General features: G+C 35.9%; 2 protein-coding genes across 2 annotated transcripts in view; one reads left to right on the top strand and one right to left on the bottom strand.

The window, feature by feature from the left end:
• The first annotated feature begins 920 nt into the window (after positions 1 to 920).
• On the top strand, positions 921 to 7930 carry mRpL17 (mitochondrial ribosomal protein L17). The gene is made up of 4 exons (XM_089249260.1): positions 921 to 1219; positions 4868 to 4939; positions 6424 to 6580; positions 7660 to 7930. The coding sequence occupies exons 1-4, from the start codon at positions 992 to 994 to the stop codon at positions 7788 to 7790; spliced, it is 588 nt and encodes a 195-aa protein (XP_089105386.1). The 5' UTR covers positions 921 to 991; the 3' UTR covers positions 7791 to 7930.
• The window catches only part of Mybbp1A (MYB binding protein 1a), a 41692-nt gene continuing 28001 nt past the window's right edge, over positions 7707 to 21397 (bottom strand). Inside the window, exons 22-31 of the mRNA XM_089249259.1 lie at positions 20884 to 20956; positions 18588 to 18637; positions 18444 to 18482; positions 17719 to 17789; positions 17562 to 17613; positions 15770 to 15886; positions 14679 to 14747; positions 13467 to 13574; positions 10657 to 10778; positions 7707 to 8400 (exon numbers count right to left, since the gene is read on the bottom strand). Of these exons, the coding sequence (XP_089105385.1) occupies positions 8139 to 8400; positions 10657 to 10778; positions 13467 to 13574; positions 14679 to 14747; positions 15770 to 15886; positions 17562 to 17613; positions 17719 to 17789; positions 18444 to 18482; positions 18588 to 18637; positions 20884 to 20956 (963 nt within the window). The 3' untranslated portion in view covers positions 7707 to 8138. The remainder of the gene's footprint in view (positions 8401 to 10656; positions 10779 to 13466; positions 13575 to 14678; positions 14748 to 15769; positions 15887 to 17561; positions 17614 to 17718; positions 17790 to 18443; positions 18483 to 18587; positions 18638 to 20883; positions 20957 to 21397) is intronic.

Below are 21397 nucleotides of genomic sequence, written 5' to 3'. Positions count from 1 at the left end.
GTTCATCTGTACTTTTTTCTGCAATAAATGATCCTTTTTCTTGGATTTTCTAATCACTTACTTATATCAACGTAGTACTTACATGTGTAAAATTTCGTTTCATTTTGACAACTTCTTCTGGGTGCGCAAATTTTTATGGCAATGAGTGTATATATCATACTTCCAGCACTACATTAATATTGTAGTGCTTGGCTCCCTCCCAGCTTTGGCAATATTTATACAGGGTGGGCAAAAAGTCAGTAAAAATTCATAAAAACTAGATATCATACTTCTAATGCGAAGTTTCCAAATAACGTGGTACATGTTATATGTCATTCATGTTTCAAGGGGTTGTATAGTTATTAAAATAAAAAAATTAACTTTTATACAGTCCTCGTTTGCCCCAAAACCCAATAAGAAAATTGCTGCCCTGTCTCTCCTGTTGCCAACAAAGAAAAATTCCATGTTTCTAAGTGCAATATTCACTGAGATATTCGAATTCAAAAAACGGAAGAAAGTTTTGGAGGGGAAATAGCTTTAAAGGCGGAAAAACCGTTTTACCCGCATTTAACGCTGGTTTCATTTTGATACGGGGACCAGGGTACTTCCCCCCCCCCCCAACGTCAAAGGTGGAATCGTCAGATCTAATTTATATGTGTATATATGAATTGACATCATCATCCCTCTCCCCCAGCAATAATAACCGTGGCCCCACAGACGTTCAAGTCTATCTCTGGATGCCATCTGTCAAAGGGAAAACGAAACTTTCAAAATGAAAACATTTCATAAGATGGGACTTCTACTGCTATCTATTATTCGCCAGAAAGACCAACAATTACAAAAATACGGGAAAATGTGTGTGTGAAACTGGACATATGGTCATCATAATGAAATAATTTCTTCGATGCAAGACGGAAAGATCACGGATTACAAGTACTCCGACAACTTTATTTTGTTTATTTACGAAAATTTTGGCCTGGGTGCTCCGCTCGTGTAAACACCGTCGTTCATCATGAGGCTGCCGCCGTTCTCGGACGTGAAGAAAAGAGTGGTCGAAATCGAGAAACTGTTGCCGAGGATACCGCTGAATATAAAGCCGTTGCCGTACAAACTGAATAATCTCAAAGGCCCCGAAGGAAGACTCGAAAAGCTCAGTCGGAGGCTGACGGCGCTGGTCAAGTACGAGAGGATCGAAGTCCACGAGCACGCGATGCACGAAGTCAGGGGTCAAACCGAACGTGTAAGTTGTCTCATACTGGGGATTCTGTACATATTCTGTATTTGTGCCAGACGATGTGACGGGAGGGAGGCGAATTGTGTAAGAGTCCGTTTGATTGGACAGCCACATTTTCCCATATTATTCGGCTCCTGGGTGGGGCGGTCGTTCCCATCTCTGGATCCGCGCTGAGCGAAGGCAGGCATCTTCAGGTGTGAATTGAATCTTCCGCTGCAAATGAAGTGGAGGCAGGCATCTTCAACTGAGAATGAGGCTGACGCAGGCATCTTCAACTGTGAATGAGGCTGACGCAGGCATCTTCAACTGTGAATGAGGCTGACGCAGGCATCTTCAACTGTGAATGAGGCTGACGTAGGCATCTTCAGCTGCGAATAAAACTAAGGCAGATATCTTTAGCTACAAATGGAGTGGAGGCGGGCAGATTCAGAGCAACATGTGTCGGAGAATGTGTAGATGCATTGTATCGTCCTGTATTAACAGGACAGACAGATATTCCCCGCATAATTTGCCTCTTGGTTGGCGTGATCGCCTCCAACAGTTTCTCTCCCCCCCCCCCTTCCCAGATCCATTCTTCATTTGTGTCAAATATTCTGAACCAGTGTTTTTTTTAAACTTTTTTTATCCGCCCATGTTCAGAGTTTAACCGCTTGTGGGTTACACATATTTTGTCACTTCTCTATCATTCTTGTCTAATTTTATTAACCAGTCATTTCTCCATCTCGGTCTATAGCAAATTCACCTGTGTGTTTAAGTCACGTCACTCACATACCTTCCGCCCCCAGGCCAGACTTTTCACGGCTCCTCTATGGTAAATTTATATCGTGAAAAATAAAGTGACGAGAATCATCCCAAGATTCATGTTTCTTGGTCACTCTTTTTACCTTTTACTGAACGGGTCCTTTGCTCTCCAAGTCTGCGGGTGTTGAAGTTGCGCTCAGAATATGAAATTTTTATTTATAAATTTACTCTGCAAGTGCCAGTCGTACAAAATATTGTAGTGCTTGGCTCCCTCCCAGCTTTGGCAATATTTATACAGGGCAGGCAAAAAGTTCGTAAAAATTCATAAAAACTAGAAAAATAACCAAAATAAAAAATGGTTTGTAGAGTTAGCATCGCTAGGTCACAGAAAAGTTTTTAAGACCGGAAAAAATAACAAAAACAGCCGATAGGTGGTGCTGACATACACAATTCAAAGAAAAACTCAAATAACGAACAGAATGCCTCCAAATCTTTTATTACAGCAGTATGTGATCCACATGACCACCACCACAGGGAATAACACATTGCAGGTGAGTCACAAATCCAGCAACAGTGGAGTGCAGCAGGTCCAGATGTATACTAGACACTCTCTGCGGATCGCATCTTTCAGTTCTGACAGTTTGGATGGACCAGATTGATACACCCGGAATTTCAAATATCCCCATAACCAGAAGTCTGCCAGTGTCAAATCTGGAAACCGAGGAGGCCATGGGAACCTGCAACGCCTGCTAATGATTTTGTGTTCCCCCGAACGTCTGTATCAAGAATGTCTTGACCGGAGTAGCAATGTGATTAGTTGCTCCATCTTGCATAAATGTGATGGTAGAAAGCACATCTCTTTCATACAAACATGGCACGACCTTCTCGTGCGGAAGCGTTAAATAACGCTGCACATTCACCACAGCTGTTTTCCACCCATTTACTAGAAACTGTGTTTCAAAGAAGAAGGGGCTTATGATGAACGAACCTGTGAACCCACACCACACTACCACTTTTTGGGGAACACAATGGTTTCTGCGTGTACTCCACGTGGATTAGATGTCGCCCAGATGCAATAATTATGGATATTAACATTGCCATGAAGCAAAAAATGAGCATCTGTTGGGGGCCTTCGTGGACTTCACAAGATGTTAAAGACCCAGGTAGAATTCTGTTCGATTTTGGAGAGAGCCCACCTCGCAAATGCTTCCCTCTGTATGGTATCCACTGGTAAAAGTTTATGGCATGACTAATCTGTGTGAGTACAGATCAAGGATTCCACGCTCAAGTGTCTGGCAGCTTCACGAGCACTGTTGGGGGCTAGCGCTTTTATTTCAGCTGCAGCATGCAGCGGACGTGCCTTCCTTATGCATGGTCGTCCGGCTGTCTTACATGATTCTCCAGAATTCCAGTTTCCTCAAACCGCTAAACAAGCTTTATGAGGCCTTGTCACTGTTAAAGGCCCTTTTCCAGTCCTCACTTTCTTCTGAACTCAGAATTTACGCAAGACAATGGTCGCCTATTTTCCTGGTTCACGTAAAACAACTTCACCAATAAAGCTTTATTCTTCGCACTCAGCATCCTTGTTCGTATACCCGGTTTACAACGGCGAACTGATTGTGGATTAGGAGCACAAGTTCTTATAACCATCTCCTTTGCATATTTGCACCGAAGTCACTCATACCAGCACCATCTATCAGCTGTTTCTTCCCCTGTTGTAAAAATAACTTGAATGAACGGCAGAACTTTGCCACTGGACTTATCCCATTGCTGAAATCTCTTCCAGCCCAGCTTCATGGCAGTCTAATCGTAAAAATGACCTAGCAACCCTGCAAACCGTTTATTTTTCCCATTTTCTTTTTGCCCACCCTGTACACTGAGAACATTGGCAACTGGGAACTTGATATTTGAAAAGGAGTCTATCTTCTATTTTTTGGCTAAATAAAGCATTTCATCGCTATCTAGATCAATGATGATTCACAGCGAGAACTTCGATATCATACATTTTTATCTGCTGAACTGTTCGGTACTTTTGATTACCATATATACCCATGTAGAGACAGTTATTTTTGTTGTTAAATACTTTCCTTAATTCGGGGAGGTTCGGCGGATTATATATAGGTCAGTTTTTGAAGAGAAAAAAAAACAAGCTGTCACCCCCCTCCTCCAAATCATATAGGTCTACATGGCCTCTGCACGTTTGCTTGAAGATCTGCTATGTTAAAGCTGAATCAAAAAGTCAGAAACGTTGTTGGCTTTGATACCCGGTGAACTAAAGTCAATTCTAAGTGGTGCCTTAAAGAAACCAGACATTGGTCTAGTGTGCCAGTGGGTACACGAGCCATGGTTTCTGTCTCCACCGAAATCGTCAAATGTTTTTCATTATTAATCATTTTTAAAGTGTTGTATTAGCAATGCAATAGACAGGACTGAAGACATTTTTCAAAGTAACGACTGTGATTGCAGCACAGTCAAATACGGAACTCAAAGAATCAGAAGAAATAGATAAGAAAGTTTGAATCATTTTTCATATAAAAAAATATACTTCTTTCTCTCTCTCTCTCTAAATGCACTGACTTTTGGGGGTCAGGTTTTTCAATTTATTGCAGTTTTGGTGGTCCTGACGTGGGAGGACCTGCTTATGAGTACATACAGTAATTGTAATAGCTATTTCTGAGATTCTATTATTATTTAACCAGTCATCTGGCCAAATAATTCCTCCCTTTTTTTAAAAGTTTCAAAGTAATACAATATATTTTTCTGATTAAAATTTTTTATGAATACATTGAAACTGACTTAACAGTGTTTAAATCACTGAAGAAAAAAATTATAATTGAAATAATGTCAAAAATTGTCAGGACGGCGTAGCCAGATGACTGGTTAATGAGACGCTTTTTCTTTTCTTTTTCACAGCTAATTACTGAAGCGGTACGAAACGGTGATTGCCATGCTCCGACTATGGAATTAGCAGATTTCTGGCTGAAAGTGAGTGTTGCCACATTGTTTATAAATATATCCTTTTATGTACAGTAGATACGACTTGTAAAACAGCGGTGCATAATGAATGGATTCCCTGCGCATGCAATTTTTTTGTCGCCAAACATTTATCTTCACATTAATGATTATTATGTGCTGCTTATTAACAGTTGATGTAACTGTTTTTACCACTGAACCAGAACAACCAGATGCTCCCAGGTTCCATCACTTATGCAAAGGTTCCAGAGAGAGGGGTGCAACTGAAAATCAATGTCAGAAATCCTCACTTTGGAGCTAAGAAAACCCAGACCACATTGCCCTTAAGGACATGGGTATCTCTGGAACACCTTTTATTCAAATATATGAAAAATAAATCGTCAAAATTACATAAAATGGCAATCAATCAAATATTAATACTTGTATAACGATTCATTAAAATCACATCAATGGGCTCACTGGACATCCATTATAGCAGAGCATCCTGTCATGCTGATTGAATTGTTAATTTTATAATTACTTTTAAATCATCTACTTGATTATTTGATAGTCAAAATCTGTTGGGAAACATCACTAGGATGCAGCTTTAACAAAAATCACATTACTAGGTTGGATCACAACGCCGTTGGTTTACATTTCTTTGCCTCTGCTAGCTTTTCTCATCCACTCCAACTTGTGATCGCAGTATTCTGAATCTTGACTGTGTCATAGATGGGATGCATGAATCATCTCTGCTGCCGCCGTAGATGCCCAGGATCGCGTATGTGGTGGCAAGTAGCCTGGGTCTGCATATGAGCTGGGAGAGTGGCCATTTGCGCACCAGCTTTTCTTGTTGTGAAGCGCATGTAGATTTTTTTCTACATACCTGATAAGGTCTTTCAACTTCAACTTTTTTGCATTTATTTTGCTTCTTAAGGAGCGTTGTTTCCACAAGAATGCTCTGGAAGCCTCTACTGGACCAAAATATAGATGCTGCATTAATCAACATTTTGTTGCATAATGGAGAAGGGAACCTTTAGCTTCACAGAGGCACCAATCATTGTTGGATTTATGGAATCTCAACAGATATTCCGGAAAAGGCCTGTGCCCGGTTAAAACTATGTGATCTCTCTTTGTCAAACCTCTCTTTTTTCATTGAAAACATCCCGCAAGCGGAAGAAAACATGAATTAGTCAATTAGCATGGTTTGTTGCTTCTTTGATGAACTGCCCCATCTTGAGGCCACCGCTATAGACGATTATGATCACATTGTGTGTGTGTCATCTGTTTTCTTGATCACATTGTGGGGGGGGGGGGTAGTAGTCTGGATCACTGTGATGCTTCATTGTTGAAGAACCCGTAGAGTCATGTATTAGAGTCTTGTTTTCATGAAGTTGATGCCAATCTTATGTCACTTAAGTCAGTTATATGAAGATGGTATTGTGATTATTTTTTAAATACATCTGAAAATTAAGTTTCTTACACACGATTGAATAAATGTATTTTATTTTCTTTAGGACAAACAAATGATCCACAAGTTATTCAAAGTTCTTGTACCTCGGTACCAAAACTATCGAACATCATTCACAGAATCATACTTGCTTCAAGACAGGATTATAATGAATAAAAAAACCAGAGAAGGATATTATCCATTGTTTCTCTTGGAACTGAAAGGTATAAAAAGTGTGATGACATTAAAATTTCTCCTTAGAACCATGTTGTTCTTAACCCTTTATATCCTGACAGTACTTTAAAGTACCAGGTTAGATAGTTTTTTTTGAACTAATTGTTGCAAAAACATTTTTTTTTTGTCTTTAATTATGACTAAAACATCCTACCAAATAATTTATTATTACATTTATACTTTTAATTTATTATAATTATTTTCATGTCGTATATGTTACTGCCAAAGCCCGAAATTCGTCGCGCAGTGGCTGTTAATCCCTGGCCAAAGTCTGATACCAAATAATGTCTTTTGGTATCATTGTCAAGTTGTCATATTTTTTCATGATAATTGTGTCCACGTTTGTTATGGCAAATCATCACACCGCAGTCACGATGTGGTAATCTTTTCTTTTTTCTCCAAGAAACTATATGTTTATAGTTTTTTCCTCTCGTCACATGGAGCTAATCCAATACAGATGCTTATATAGACATGCATCACACGTCGGCGATTAAAAAAAAATGGATTTGACTCCTACCGGACCATCAGCACATCAAGCTCTGGCCAGGGATCTATGGCCAACCAGTCTGAATCATTCCAGCAATTCAGACTTTGGCCAATTCCTGAAGTAGCCAGTGCCATTGCAAATTGGCCACATTTTGGGCTGTTAAGGGTTTGGGCCCGCATATATAAAGGGTTTAATCAAGAAAATTTTTGAAATGACTTTCAACTATATACAAACACATGTATGGAAAGTTCATCAATTCACCACTAGGAAAATTCATCGAAAAAGTGGATGAACAAATGAGCGAGCCACTCACTTACCAGCTTATTCGCCAATCATTCAGTCACTCGCTAATGATGAACTGTTGTCAGTGGAGTGTTTATGAATTTTCCCATCTGTGAATTTTCTATAAACCATACATACATGGATAAATTGCCCTTAGGCAGAAAAGGTATGGAACCACATACTCATCTAATATGAGCTGAATTCATTTGATTAATTAAATAAAAGGGATTCACTAAGTTTTAGGTGAATTAATTATGACATTTTTTATAATACCATTTATAAAATTTATTGTACATGCAGGAAACCCTTTTCCTCCTATGCCTAAAAAGTCACCTCCAAACAGTCAATCACTGACAAATATTTTATTGAGAGAAGCGAGCAAAGATTACAGGAAACAGAAACTTCAAGGTGATGGTGCAGAAGGAAAATGAGAAAATTACATCAAGTTTCATGTCATGTTTGATGTCCGTAATGTTTCATAGAGTGACAACTTGCTATCAGATTGTTTTTGTAATTTGAACTGTATGGAGGACGTCTGCTATGAATAAAAAGTCTATCATATTTTCTTCAACATTTTTTGAGTCCTGAGCATTGCTTGTATCTGGCATCAAAGAAAATACCCATCACATTCTCACCTATATTTTAGAGGTGGGCACTACTGTATATGAGATCACGCCTCATATTCAATAAAGCAATACACATTTATGTAACAAAAAATTTTCATTCATAACAAAATAAAATGTAATTTCAGGTTTTTTACAGAAAGTAAAATTGTAGAATCAACTTTCCTCGTCATTACTTTCTTCACACTCTTCAGACATTTGCACATCACCATTCATACTCTCGGAATTTTTAGGCTGAGTCGAATGTTCGTGAAAATCTGATGCTGAATCATCGGATGACGACAATTCCTGTTCATCTTCAACACCAGCCGAATCATCAGTTTTATTGCTCTTGAACCGTTTCGCTGGACATTCATCCTTATCACCAGCAGCCTGTTTTTTAAGCTCATTTTTATCACGCTTGAAAAACTGGGGTTTTCTAGAAAGAAAGACATTATTTTGACTTATTATACTTGGTAATTGAAAAACATTCAATAAAAACTCAATTGTATATTAAATCTATTTTGTCTGTCAATGACAAAGTAAACAAAGCTGAAACACCCATGGATAAAGCAATTTTTTATTTAAAAAAAATTCTCCTGGTTGACAATATTTATGAAGCTGGAATTTATTAGTCTTATAAATGTTTCAACTGAAAGTTTCACTCATGAGAGAAAATGTATAATGTGAAAATATAACTCTCCCAAACAGATACCAAAGCATATAACATGAGAAACTTTTTAATTAACCTTCCAGCAGGCACGTGTATGTAGAAAATACCCATATTAAAGGAGATCGTGTATATCCTACATACGCCGCCTGCTAGGTTAAAAAAATTTACATGAATTTTTAAATTTATTGTTCGATTGACCTTATAAAAGACAACTGTGTTGATAGAATTAGGAGGAAAACTCGACTTGTTAATATATATACAGGATATGTCCTGGAACCCCACGTACAAAGTTGGAGAAGACGTAGAGAAAGTTGTTAGAAATCATAATCACATAGGAAAAGCATGGTCGGAAATACCACTCTCAAGTGATAAAGACATTAAGAACACAATACAGGTAGCAGTGTAAAGTGTTTTATTACCCAAAAAAAAGAACAACAGTTACAAGCATCACAGGAGGCATTCAAAATTTTGCCCATTGATGCATGCAGACAGGTTCTGATGCACGTGAGCAAACATTTGGTGATTTGGTAGGCGCCTCGTTGGAAATCCTTCCCAATACAAATTCACAGCAGCACATTTGTATTGGACGGATAGCTAGGCCATATGAAATGAAAGAATGAAGTCCCAATACAAATGTGCTGCTGTACATTTGTATTGGGAAGGATTTCCAACGAGGCGCCTACCAAATCACTAAATGTTTGCTTACGTGCATCAGAACCTGTCTGCATGCATCAATGGGCAAAATTTTGAATGCCTCCTGTGATGCTAATTTCCATTAGATAGGCCATGTATGAAGTGAATATCTGCTAACTCATCGTTCATGAAATGATTCATGTTGACCGCACTCAGTCTATGTCTACAAGGAGAAACCCGCACATGCCAACCTTGAGAAATCGTATACAGTGCCACCTATCCATTTCCCACCATGCTTTTCTATGTGATTATGATTCCTAAAGATGTTCTTTACCTCCCCTCCAAATTAGTAAATGGAGTTCTGGGACACCCTGTATGGTGTACATAAAGAAATCATTGTACAATTATAATATTTGGATATTACCAAATATTTAAGTTTAAAAAAAGCCACAATGTAATCAAAATTTAGAGCCTATATCATAGCTATTCACACAGATCCAAATTCTGTATAAAAATGAATCTGTATGCTGGAGGTAAAAGACACGTGACAAGAGGGCTGTTTAAAGATTTTTCTTAGTCTTTCTGCGGAGCTTTCTTGTCTTATAAAGTGAATATGTTATTTATTGAAATAAAAGGATTTAATAGAGATTTCTTACAATTATGGTCGAAATTTGTGAGATATAAGATTTTTTGGGAGTCTGGAAGAGGAGAAATTCATGAGACTTGTAGCTATGTTATATTTCTACAACCTAACTGGCCAAAGGGTCTGACTTAAGAGTCAACTTTATCCAGAAAAGATAAAACCTCTAGGGGCCCCTTGCCTCGGAGCAGGACTCTGCAGATTGGCATGAAGAGCAAGCCTGACATCACATGAAGTTTTCAGGAACTTGGACCACCTGATCCCTTCAGAGTAAAAGTGGACCTCATCCCTCTAGGGGCCGTTCAAGTATTACATCATCGATGGGGGGGGGGGGGTTCCGATTTGCTGACTTTTGATAAGGGGGGGGGGGTTGGATAATGCTTACGTCATCAACCACACTTTATGAAAATATGAGTTGGATTCAGAGGGGCAGAGCTGATGACGAAATTTTGCTGACATGGGGGGAAGGGGTCAAAAATAGCTAAAAATTTGCTTACGTAATACTTGAACGGCCCCCTAAGGAATGTCCCTAAACTTTCTTCTCATGATTTGGGAGATACTTTTAATTACAGTTGAAATAAAAAATGAAACACATACACTCCTTCGCACAAATTTCACCCTCATACAGCAATTCAAAATGAATTCAGTATTAAAAGCAACTGACAATTATTCACTAAAATATGTTATGATTTTGATCATAACAGTGGGTGAAATCAATTTATATCATGCACCATATAAAAAAAACTCACCCTCCTAGCTGAACAATAAGTCGATTCAAAGATTGAGTTCCTCTCTTCTGCAACTTCTTACGCTGTATGCTTTTAATTGATGTTAACGTAGATAAGAGGTCTAGATGATTTTTCAGTAGAGACTGGAAAATAATACACAATTGCATATCATATCAAATGTTTTCAATACAGGCTGTAGAAATAGCATTCTTCCCAGAGCCATTTCACTGGATGGACTACACAGCAAATTAAGTTGATCGTGTGGCTAGAATTTAACAATTTATTTCTTGAAGAGTGTATGCATTTTACAGCATTCATACAAGCCATTGCTATGAATCTTGCACAGAAAGAACATGTGCTGTAGAAACATGAGCCAATTTTTTTTTCAATGCATTTTCCAGGGTTGTTTGGTTTAAACCAACTGGTTTTTTTCAAAAAATCAGGTAAAAGTGGCTTAAATATCATTTTTTTTCCTTGAAAAATATCATATTTGTTCATTATTAGCCAAAATGTTTCATTTTTACCTCATTTGGGGTACATTCTGACAGTATATCTTTAAATGACAAGATTTTATAAGTGGTTTTTTTCAAAAAGTCTCATAAAAGTGGCCAGAATATATATATTTTTTTCATATGAAGTATCTTAGTCATTTAAAGTTATATATAAAAGCCAAAACTTATTCTTACAACATTTTCTAACCTTTGGCTACATTCTGATGCTCTATCAATAATAAATAAATCAATCAATATCAATAAATTCATGAATAAGGATTGCATCACACATCTAAATGTAGTGGTGTATTACATATCTCACAGGGTTTCTTTTTCCCTTCACAAAGAAGCAGCTACAGTAGTGACACCATCATGCTAGGGGCAGGTGGTCCTATAATCCAATAAAGACACCAGCTGTCCTTAAAGGACAAAGACTAGTGTACTAGTTGTTACATTACCTCACATACATTTTCATTCCCATAAGAAGTAGCACATCTCCTACTGTATATCTCCCAGTCTTAATATTCAATAGTTGTTTTTTTTATACTTTCACACACACACTGTTAAGCCCAGTTAATTAAGGTTCTACTGTATAGTAGTAACAGATTTATGAAAAATAATCAGCTATATACAGGGTGATTATAATTTAAGTTTTGATTCCAAAACTATACAAAAAGTACTGATCGGAATGACTTGAAAATTTGCATGGATACTCCTGAAGCAATAGACGTTTCTTTCGCAAAAGAAAAAAGTGCAAAATGTGCAAGTAGATGATGCTATACTTGGCCAACAGTATAATCTGTTTTGTGCAACCACATCATTTCGGCACTTCCACAGCATCAGTGTGTGGATAGAACTTCTATCAAGATGCACCAGCAAAGCAGCTGCTGAAGACCCATTTTGACAGGACGCACCTTAACCCTTGCAACTTCTGGCTGTGGGGGTACCTCAAAATGTTATAAACTGTGGTCAGATTGCAAACTTTGGTGAATTGCAATCTCCAGCACATTCCCTATACGTTAGAAGTTCCTCATTCCTCAGGAATTCAGGAATATGAACGGGGGAAAGGGGGCGCGTTTGGTTTAATAAAGCTGAATTGCAAGCACATCCACATTATGACCATGGCATACTCCGATTCTGCTGTTGAACAAGAATTTTTGTGCTTTCAACCTCATAGCCAGAACACACGGTGGACAACATATTTAACATTTTTTGAGTAAGTTGTAGTTATTTGTTCAATTACTTCTTTTTTTGTGATGTTTCCATGAATTATGGACTCGTGCAATGCTATAATTAAGTTATAATTTTACCATGACTGGCTATCGTTTCCATTCTGCGAGCAAATTTCCCACATGTTGGATGATGTCATTAATTTTACATTTTTAAGTATTTTTTCCCCTTTATCAAATAAAATTGAATTTTTTCAGGAATATTCATGTCAATTTTCAAGTCATTCTGACAATCGTTCTTTTTTTACAGTGTTTTGAAATCAGAACCTTAGTTATAATCACCCTGTATATCGTAAATCATTGCTAATTAATCTGCATTATTTATGCTTCATTAAATACATTATATTCACCTAATTTTTTAATTTTTATTACTTTTTGCAAAATAGCTTCCTAATTAAGTATACTGAAAGTAACTGGAGAAAAACCTTTACATGATTAATAATAACATTAAAAGAATTTTCAAACACACAGTAATCCATTGAGTTAAGCAAAAAATAATTAAATGGCAAAAGTTGGGTTTTATTAAAATTTAATAAATATTTATTGATTGATTAGCATGGGAATAGTGTTAATTACATTAATAAACATTTTATTTTTGTTAATTATTGGAAGTTTGAATGATTTTTCAGAAATTTCATTGTTTTTAATGTTAATACTATGTAGACAAAAAAAAACGGTTTAAACCAAAAAAAACCCAGTTTTTTGGTTTTTTTTCCAAAAAAACCCGTTTTTTTACCAACACTGGCATAAGAGAAACGGGTACATCTGGAAAAAGATTCCGAGGTAGACATAAGCCAACCGAGTTAAATGGCAGTAATTCTGCAATACAATTCAGCTCACAACGTGGCTATTTTATGTCAGCGTATGTATCCATATCAACAAAATATGCATTAGCCGAATCTGTCTTTGTTAGCGGAGGCAGAAAAATGTTCAAGTAAAAATTTTTGTTAGCCAAGATATCACTGTAATTAGTAATATAGAATCAAACTATTATCAGATCATGGTAAATCTACTGTGCTGCATAGGATGTGTTATTTTTTTTTTATCACATGTAATATAGCTGTTTTAAAATGATGGCATGTGTGTGTGGACTTGGATATACAATTCTTACCGTTTCAGATTTAATCTTAATTGTGCTTTCCAAAGTTACCAGTAAGTCTAATAGCTCGGTTGTATATGTTGGCTTTATGTCTTCACCAGTCAATATCATCTTCAGAGCCTACATGATGGGCGATAAAAATCTAATATACACATCTCAAATAGGAAAAAAATATTTTTTTAGTTACAACAACACTTTATTAGTGAGACATGTGAAATACAGAGAAAAAAGGAAAAAATTACCAAGACGCCAAATAATATAATAGTACTGTAAATTTATCATTTAATAAAATTCTAAAAATTGTGTTGACTATAAAAACAGTTATTAGTCCAATTTATAAGAATAAAGGCTCCAGGGCAGATCCGAATATTTATCGTCCAGTATCATTAACCAATACAGTCAAACCTCGTTAGTGTGTCACTCTTGGGAGAGCAAAAATATGACTTAGTAAGCGGAGTGACTCGTTAAACAGAGTAAGCCATAGCTTGCCAATTCCTGTCTGAGGACAATTGGGACTTCCAAAAGTGATCCGGTAAGCGGAGTGACGTGTTAACCGGGTGACGCACTAACGAGGTTTGACTGTATATCCTGTGTGTATGTTCGCCTGACTCTGGAGTTCTGTTCACAAGTATGGAGCCCAAACAAAATCAAGGACATAACACTCCTCAAAAAGCCACAGAGGTCATTTACTGAACGAATAGCAGGTAGGAGCGGCTGGTCTTATAGCCAGAGGTTTAAATTTCTAAGGTTAGCACTTGCTGTAATGGCGTAGAATCGTTGCAGATCTTAACATGCGCTACAACTAGTCCACCAAATTCTTTATCTACCATCAAAAGAAACTTCGTTTGAGGTCATAGGCAGATGAGTTAACCTGCAGAGGCATCACTTCCAAATAAGAATACCAATGGCCAGAAGAGATTGCTTCTTTCACAGGCAGATGCTGTGTGGTGAGAATATGGAACAGTCTGCCATCAGAACTTGTATGCGCCTCCTACTCAAGATTTGCTTCCACTATTGAGGATTTCGACCTGGCTCCATGTGTGAAGTGCTATCCTTTCTGACTGTTATTTCTAATTATTTTATTTATTCATCGTTATTATTTTTCCAGTGTAAGTGCATTTCATGACTTCTGGGGTTATTGTAAATAAATAATAAAATAAATAATTTGAAGTGATAATAATAGACAAAATAGAAAGTTTCATGCATTGAGAAACCATTTCAGACCTGGACTGCTTTTGGAATAATACTTTCTGCACGTCGAAGCCACATCTTTTGCGTTACTGACTGTTGAGCCTTTGAAGAAAAAAAACAAAAATTTTTAATACGGTTGAACCCAAATTTAATGAAGTAGATAAAACAGACATTTTTATTTGTTTAACTGAGAAAAATCATTATATAGAGGAATTTATTAAATCAGAATTTAATAGTTGGTATAATCAAATAAGAAAATATAAATCATACCTATCACCAGGGCCGTCATTTCAAATTTTTACAGGGAGGGGAGGGGCAAAGAACATGTACTCAATATTTGTATGTGTATATACACCATTTTTAGTGTATTTTCGAAAGCCAGCCGCCGCCGCCCCCCCCCCCCAAATGACAGGGGCAAAAGTTAGAAATAGAGGTTTTGCTGCAGAAAGTTATCTCCATTTCTACGTAATTTGAGAATTAGATCTCATCGCATGTTAACCCTTTCAGTGTGGCATTGTCGAGTTATCTCGCTTGCTTAAAAGCCTCTTAATTTTACATTGACAAGCACAGACATTTTGTGCAGTTGAACATTTTGAAAGGGGTGGGGTTTAGTGATTTCTGCTGTGCCGCTTAAAGGATTAAGGAATATTTTTTTTCCAACTGGTACAAGAATCACATAGATCAAAGCTTTAGTTCCCAAGGCAATCGCCAATAAATTTGATGCCTTGCTTATCTAGATGAAGATGTAGGCATGTCCAGCAGCTACTTCCTTTTGACAGGCAGCACATAGAGGTCCCCATGACTTGTCGCTAAAGGGTGCAAAAGTATAGGAATATGCTATAATCGGCTCAATAAGTTGGCGAGAGTTAAATGTCTCATGAAAAAATGAGAGGCAGACCAGTAATATGTGTCGCCAAGGTAAACAGCAGTAAATATCACCATTGAAAAACTTTGCATATTAATTTAAAATCATAAAACATGAGTTCTCATGAGAATTTTTATATTTTAAATAACTCTCATAGAAAATAACTTTTAGACAGGAGGTAACTTCAAAATTATCAGAAAAAATTATAAACATGCTGAAAAAAAAAGTGTTTTCATCAACAGGCATGGGAAAATATTACTTTTGACAATTTTACAGCAGCGTTGATAAGGCCTAAACACTGGGATCTTCGATACAGTCGCACAGATTCAGTAAACGCATACTTTTCTAATGGCTTTACGAATGTCCAAGCATACTCCTGGAAGCAAAATCAATATAAACAAAATCTTAATGTATGTCAACTGTAAAAGCATTACTCTTTTGTAATTCTATATTATTTTACTGACTTTTATTTCATTAATTTCAAAATCGATCATGTACAACATATACAGAAAAATTTGGGAGTTATAAAATATTTTTCCGAACAAGTGACATAAAATCTTAATTTTTCTCTTCACACTATCTAATACTCAAAAAATGTCTCTAAGATGTGTGGATCCCAAAATTAAAAGTGCTTCCAGGCACACAAATAAGCACATACACCATTGGTGCCATTGGTGTACATGGTGGTATCTCAGTATATTATCATAGTACACAGAGAAAACAGGTGAAAGCAGGGGAAATCAATTTTTCCTCCTCCTATGCCTTCAGATTTTTTTAATACTTTGAAATATAGAAATGTAAATGTATGGTATAAACTTATGTATGTGTATGGTATATATTAAATTTTTATCAATCTGTGGGATGGACAGTAGTCCCTAGAGGTCACCATGTTAGTATTTGTGTGTGCCACTTTGTTATTTGGCATGTGTTTTGAAATTTAAAAAAATAATTCAGTGGATGCTCAATTTTGTAAATTAATTTTCTGGTCCCAATTATTACACTATTTCCTTAAAAACATGTCTTTCCCATTTATGAACTTTCAATTTAACAAACTAATTTATTCCATCTGTATGGTACATAAAAACGAGTGTCGACTGTATAAATATACAGACATGGCAACTTTTGGAATCAAGAAATCTGGAGATTCTCCTGAGAGGGTAGAGACTATACATCCCCCCTCACGCCCATAAAAAAATTGTGAAACAAAAAATTTTTGAGATAAAGAAATAGATTTTGGAAAAGTGCCCCCACCAGGTGCTGCCTAGCCCCCTGAGCAGACTAATAATGCGAGACATCTGCATCTCATCTTGAAAAGCATCAAGTTTTGATATGAAATCATATGAACAAAGACCAGAGTTCACCACTAATTTTTCTATAAGAGGAAACTGTATATTTCGTTTTCAATTTTTATGGTATGTGGAACAGGTGCAAAATCTGGGGGAACCCACCCAAGCACTGCAACTAACAAGGGAAAATCTGCCTGTCCCATAAAATACAGGATGATCCAACAAGCCTAAACAATAAATCACCCCTGGCTGGATCCGGACCTTAGTAGCATGCATTTCCAGGTGAGCATGATTATCTAACACCAACTAGATAACAAAGATCCCCCCTACTCAAAATTCTCTACTAGGAGGTTTGCGGAACACACTGTCAGACACAAGCGCTATCTGTTATGAATGAACCAGTTTCATAATACAAAAAAAATGTCAGTCTGTCATTTGCTGTGCAAATTTGCCACCTGAGATCGTCTGGCAAGTGGCAACTAATTTATTCTTCCCCAAAGGGTACACTAAAAATGCCATACATGCAGTTAATGTTCATAATTTTTTTTGGTAAAATCTCGAAGGAAAATCCAATTTGTGGCTAAAATCGGGAGAAATGTTCAATAATTCCTGTAGAGTGGTAGGAAGTATGAAAATATGTTGTCCCTCCTGCCTAAATCCGGAGATTTGACAGGTGTGTATATATATATATATAAAAATTAGAAGAACATTGCTTAATCATAAGTTTAAATTAGGAGAACAAACTTCATAAACAAATATACTCACAGGGAAACTATTTATAAACTTTGCAAACAGCAGTGGCTTCGCATGTGTGCTACTGTAGGTTGGGAGAACAATATATGTAATATTAACTACATGAGAATGGATTCATTAACAGAAAATGCAATGACTAATTTATCATTTGATAGTACTCTAATCTTACCCTCGATTCACAAACTCATCTAAAGCAGTCATAAAACATTTCACACATTTCAGATCATCTGCCACAAAACCCTATTTGTAAATAATATAAAATGTAAAATAAATTGATATGTTTATGGAAGATCAAGAAGCTATAACACAAAGTAGTGCAATTTACATGCATATGATTTGCAGTTATACATTAAAAAAGAATCATCTGAACTTCCTTGCATAGATTGCATATTATCCGCTCTTTCCTCTGTGAGGTTGAAATAAAAATGCCTATTTTTTATAAAATAATTTAAAAAATATAATAGATGGTGTGTAGATGCAAATGAAAGAATTCTGTTTAACAACCCTTTCCATTGCTTAATGTCATAACATGTTAATGAAATTTGTGAATGGAGACATTTTTTCCCCAAAACTGTGAAACTTGAATACAGTCAAACATTGCAAATGAGTCACTCTTGGGAGAGAAAAAATATGACTTAGTAAGCAGAGTGACTCGTTAAATGGAGTAAGCCATAGCTGTGCCGATTCCTGCCTGAAGACAATTGGGACTTCCAAAAAGTGACCCGGTAAGCGGAGTGACTTGTTAACTGGGTGACGCACTAACGAGGTTTGACTGTATATAAAGGAAATGCTAAATGACATGGAAAAAAATAATACAAAATTCACTTGGTGCAATTTTCAATTAAAAAAACAAACCAAAGTTATGTTACACAATGGAGTTTAAGAATTTCTTACTTCATTTGATTTCTGTAATACTTTCTTCTCACATTGAACCTGTTACAATAAATGATAATAATGATGAATACATAATACCTATGAACTCTTATTAAAAGAAACACCTTGTAATAAATTAAAAAAATTGAAATTGATGCCACTCACCAGGAACATACAGAGAGGATAAACAGCATTCAAAACAGAAGGCCGATTCTCTGTAACAAAAAATTAGAAACTGTTTAACATTTGTAACAAGATTAATAAATCATGTTTGATCATTTAACTAGGGACAAAAAATAAAATAATTTTACTGAAATATTTTTTTGTTTTAAAAGCTTTGGTGATGTGTAAAGTCTGCAGCTACTAAGTTATTTAATGCTCTCGACCAGGGCTGGACGTATCGCAAAAAATCTAAGCAACAGAAATATTTTTTTGAGTGAGCAAAAAATTCTCAATGTTTACCCGGCAAAAGAAATCCAAAATAATGTGGTTTTTTTTTTAATTTTTCAGGGCATAGTGACCCTCCTTCATGTTGGCAGATATGCTGCTATAAATTCCAATATTTTGTGATGCTCTGAGCCTGCAGTTTAGTAAGTACTCAAAGGAAATTTTAGGTACAATGCCAATTTTTTAGTCGACCTGGGATTGCGACCTGGCACATGGGATTTGTCCAGCCCTGCTCTTGACGTAGCACTATTCTGCCAACTTATTCAGAGCATTAGCATAAGGTATCAGAAGCTCAATATAACAATATGTATTGACATAAAGTTGCACACATTGGATTGTAGATCAAAACAGCACCTAAGTAGTTGTAACATGATAGTGAATATCAGTGTTTGAAATAATTGGTGTTCCGAGACCACTGAATAGACGATCAGACCACTGAGAAAAAAATTGTAGTGGTTGCGGGACCAGTAGTTGAAAATTCCCCCCCCCCACCGCTTGATACAGTGATCATGGAAGAATCTTCTATAGGAGAACTGCCGATCCTCAGTCTACTTATGTTGTCCCAACTATTTAAATGTTGGATGATAATCATTTATTTGGTGTAAGAAATATTTAAGAAACCGCTTCTACTGTAATTCAAAAATTTATGAGCAAAACTGATTCTGATATGCTGTGTGTATACCATCTGGTGCTACTTGACGAATCAATATTTTTATGGCATTTGCATGCCATCTTAATCTCTTATGCTGTCATAAATTTAAATTTTGTTGAATTTCTGTATCAATTTTTTTTTATCAATCCTTTAGAATCCATCCAATTTTTTTTTTTTTACTTTTCCAGTTAAGAAAAATGTGGGTGGGTGGTTCCTTTTGCCCCTTATTCCTGACGGTGATAGACAGCACATTCCACACTCCTTTTTTTGTCTGTCTTCGCAGCTCTGACACCTGAATATATCTTATCTTTTGCTGAATATGCTAAAAAATAAAACGTGCATTTTGTGAAGATATTTTGTTTTAATTATTTTTTAATTAGTGTTGCCATTTGAATCTTAGCAAAACATTTAGTATACATCTTAGAAGAAAATATCTTTCACAGAATGATTTTTTGGAATTTTAATTCAAAAAAAAAAGAATGCCTCTAAACCTTGACACTTGTTTTTCAATTAGTTGTGATTTAAGTAATAAAGCACCCCTCAGTGGTATATCACTCTTCACTCTTTTAAATGATAATATATTTAGGAAAATCAATTTCCATTATTCAGAACAGATTTTGCTTATCAGACTAATCATGATGTCTGCAGACCAGTAGGTTCTTGTATTCAATGGTCTGTGGGACCAGTGACTATTTTTTTTAATTCCAACGCTAGTGAATATCATATAAACAGACATAATCTTCAACTGATTCATGGCATCAGCAGTTCAAATACCCCAGCAGAATAGCAGCGATGCTAATTAATTTCACAAATTTTAGAGTGTAATCATCAATTGATTAGCTAGCATCCTAGAATTTTTTTTTTCCATTCTGGCAGCTGATTTATGATTACTGCATAAAACAATAAATTTTTCATTTTCTTTATGGGAATACAAGATTCAAAAAGGATATTGTAAAAATGGTCAGAGACCCAGTACGGCAAGTTAAAAAAAAAAGTAAGGTTCCTTCCAGTTTGATTACGATTGCATATATCTATCTCATAGAAATTTTTTTTAAAAAACGCCCATACAGTGGAACCTTCATTATATTCTCATCTTGGTTAACAGCTTTTGGTTCCAGAAAACCCTCTTCCACTGACAAAATCATATCGGTTTATAAAGTTCTTATGAAAGTATTTAATGTCAAAAAGTACTTAAAAAAAACAATTATTAAGAAAAGCTTTTTTTTTTTTTTTTTTTTTTCTCTTGAATTAAGTTATTAGCTTTTACAAGGTTTCAATCAACAATACCACAACTGTTATACTTCCAAAATCAAAGAAAATATTTAAGAACATATCTGTAATGCCACATAAATAAATACAAACCTGAATGAATTTTAGTAAGAAGGTATTTGAACAAGTCTTCAAGTTCATTGGCATCAACATCTGCATCCTTAAACTATATGAACAATAACAAATATTCAGCCAACTACCTAATATATCATTCTCAGTTTCATAAAGGCATCATGATACTCCTGTATATAATTATGAACACAATATAAATAATAACGCATAAAAATATAATACAAATGAATTCTTATGTTTACCCTTTTTACCAGCTTAAGAAATAAAACAATAAAGAAAAAAAGACAGATTAAAGGCATCATCTTTTTAAGGATTATAATATCATTTGAAGTCAATAGAGGTGAAAAATTGATAAAACATCTTGGACTCCCTGCTGCCTTTGAAATGACAATCATGTAGCATGTTCAAAAATGTAAATGAATAACTGAATATCTCAAGTATAAAACATTTAAAATTTTTAAGGATATGCACAGACATGGTGGGATTTGTTTACTGGAAATATTTACTAATATTGTCAAAAGAGTGTTTGGTATAA

Source organism: Pholcus phalangioides, unplaced genomic scaffold (assembly GCF_987345545.1).
Source record: "Pholcus phalangioides strain wild (caught in Gottingen) unplaced genomic scaffold, Ppha-v1.0 ptg000022l_1, whole genome shotgun sequence".
NCBI lineage: Eukaryota > Metazoa > Arthropoda > Arachnida > Araneae > Pholcidae > Pholcus > Pholcus phalangioides.
This window is presented reverse-complemented; position numbering and strand designations above follow the sequence as displayed.

Bases quoted from the DNA above. Each gene is read 5' to 3' on its own strand.
- mRpL17 (XM_089249260.1), top strand. From the start codon at position 992: ATGAGGCTGCCGCCGTTCTCGGACGTGAAGAAAAGAGTGGTCGAAATC. The intron at 4,940-6,423 runs GTGAGTGTTGCC...TATTTTCTTTAG, and splicing joins TAGCAGATTTCTGGCTGAAA to GACAAACAAATGATCCACAA. The intron at 6,581-7,659 runs GTATAAAAAGTG...TTGTACATGCAG, and splicing joins GTTTCTCTTGGAACTGAAAG to GAAACCCTTTTCCTCCTATG.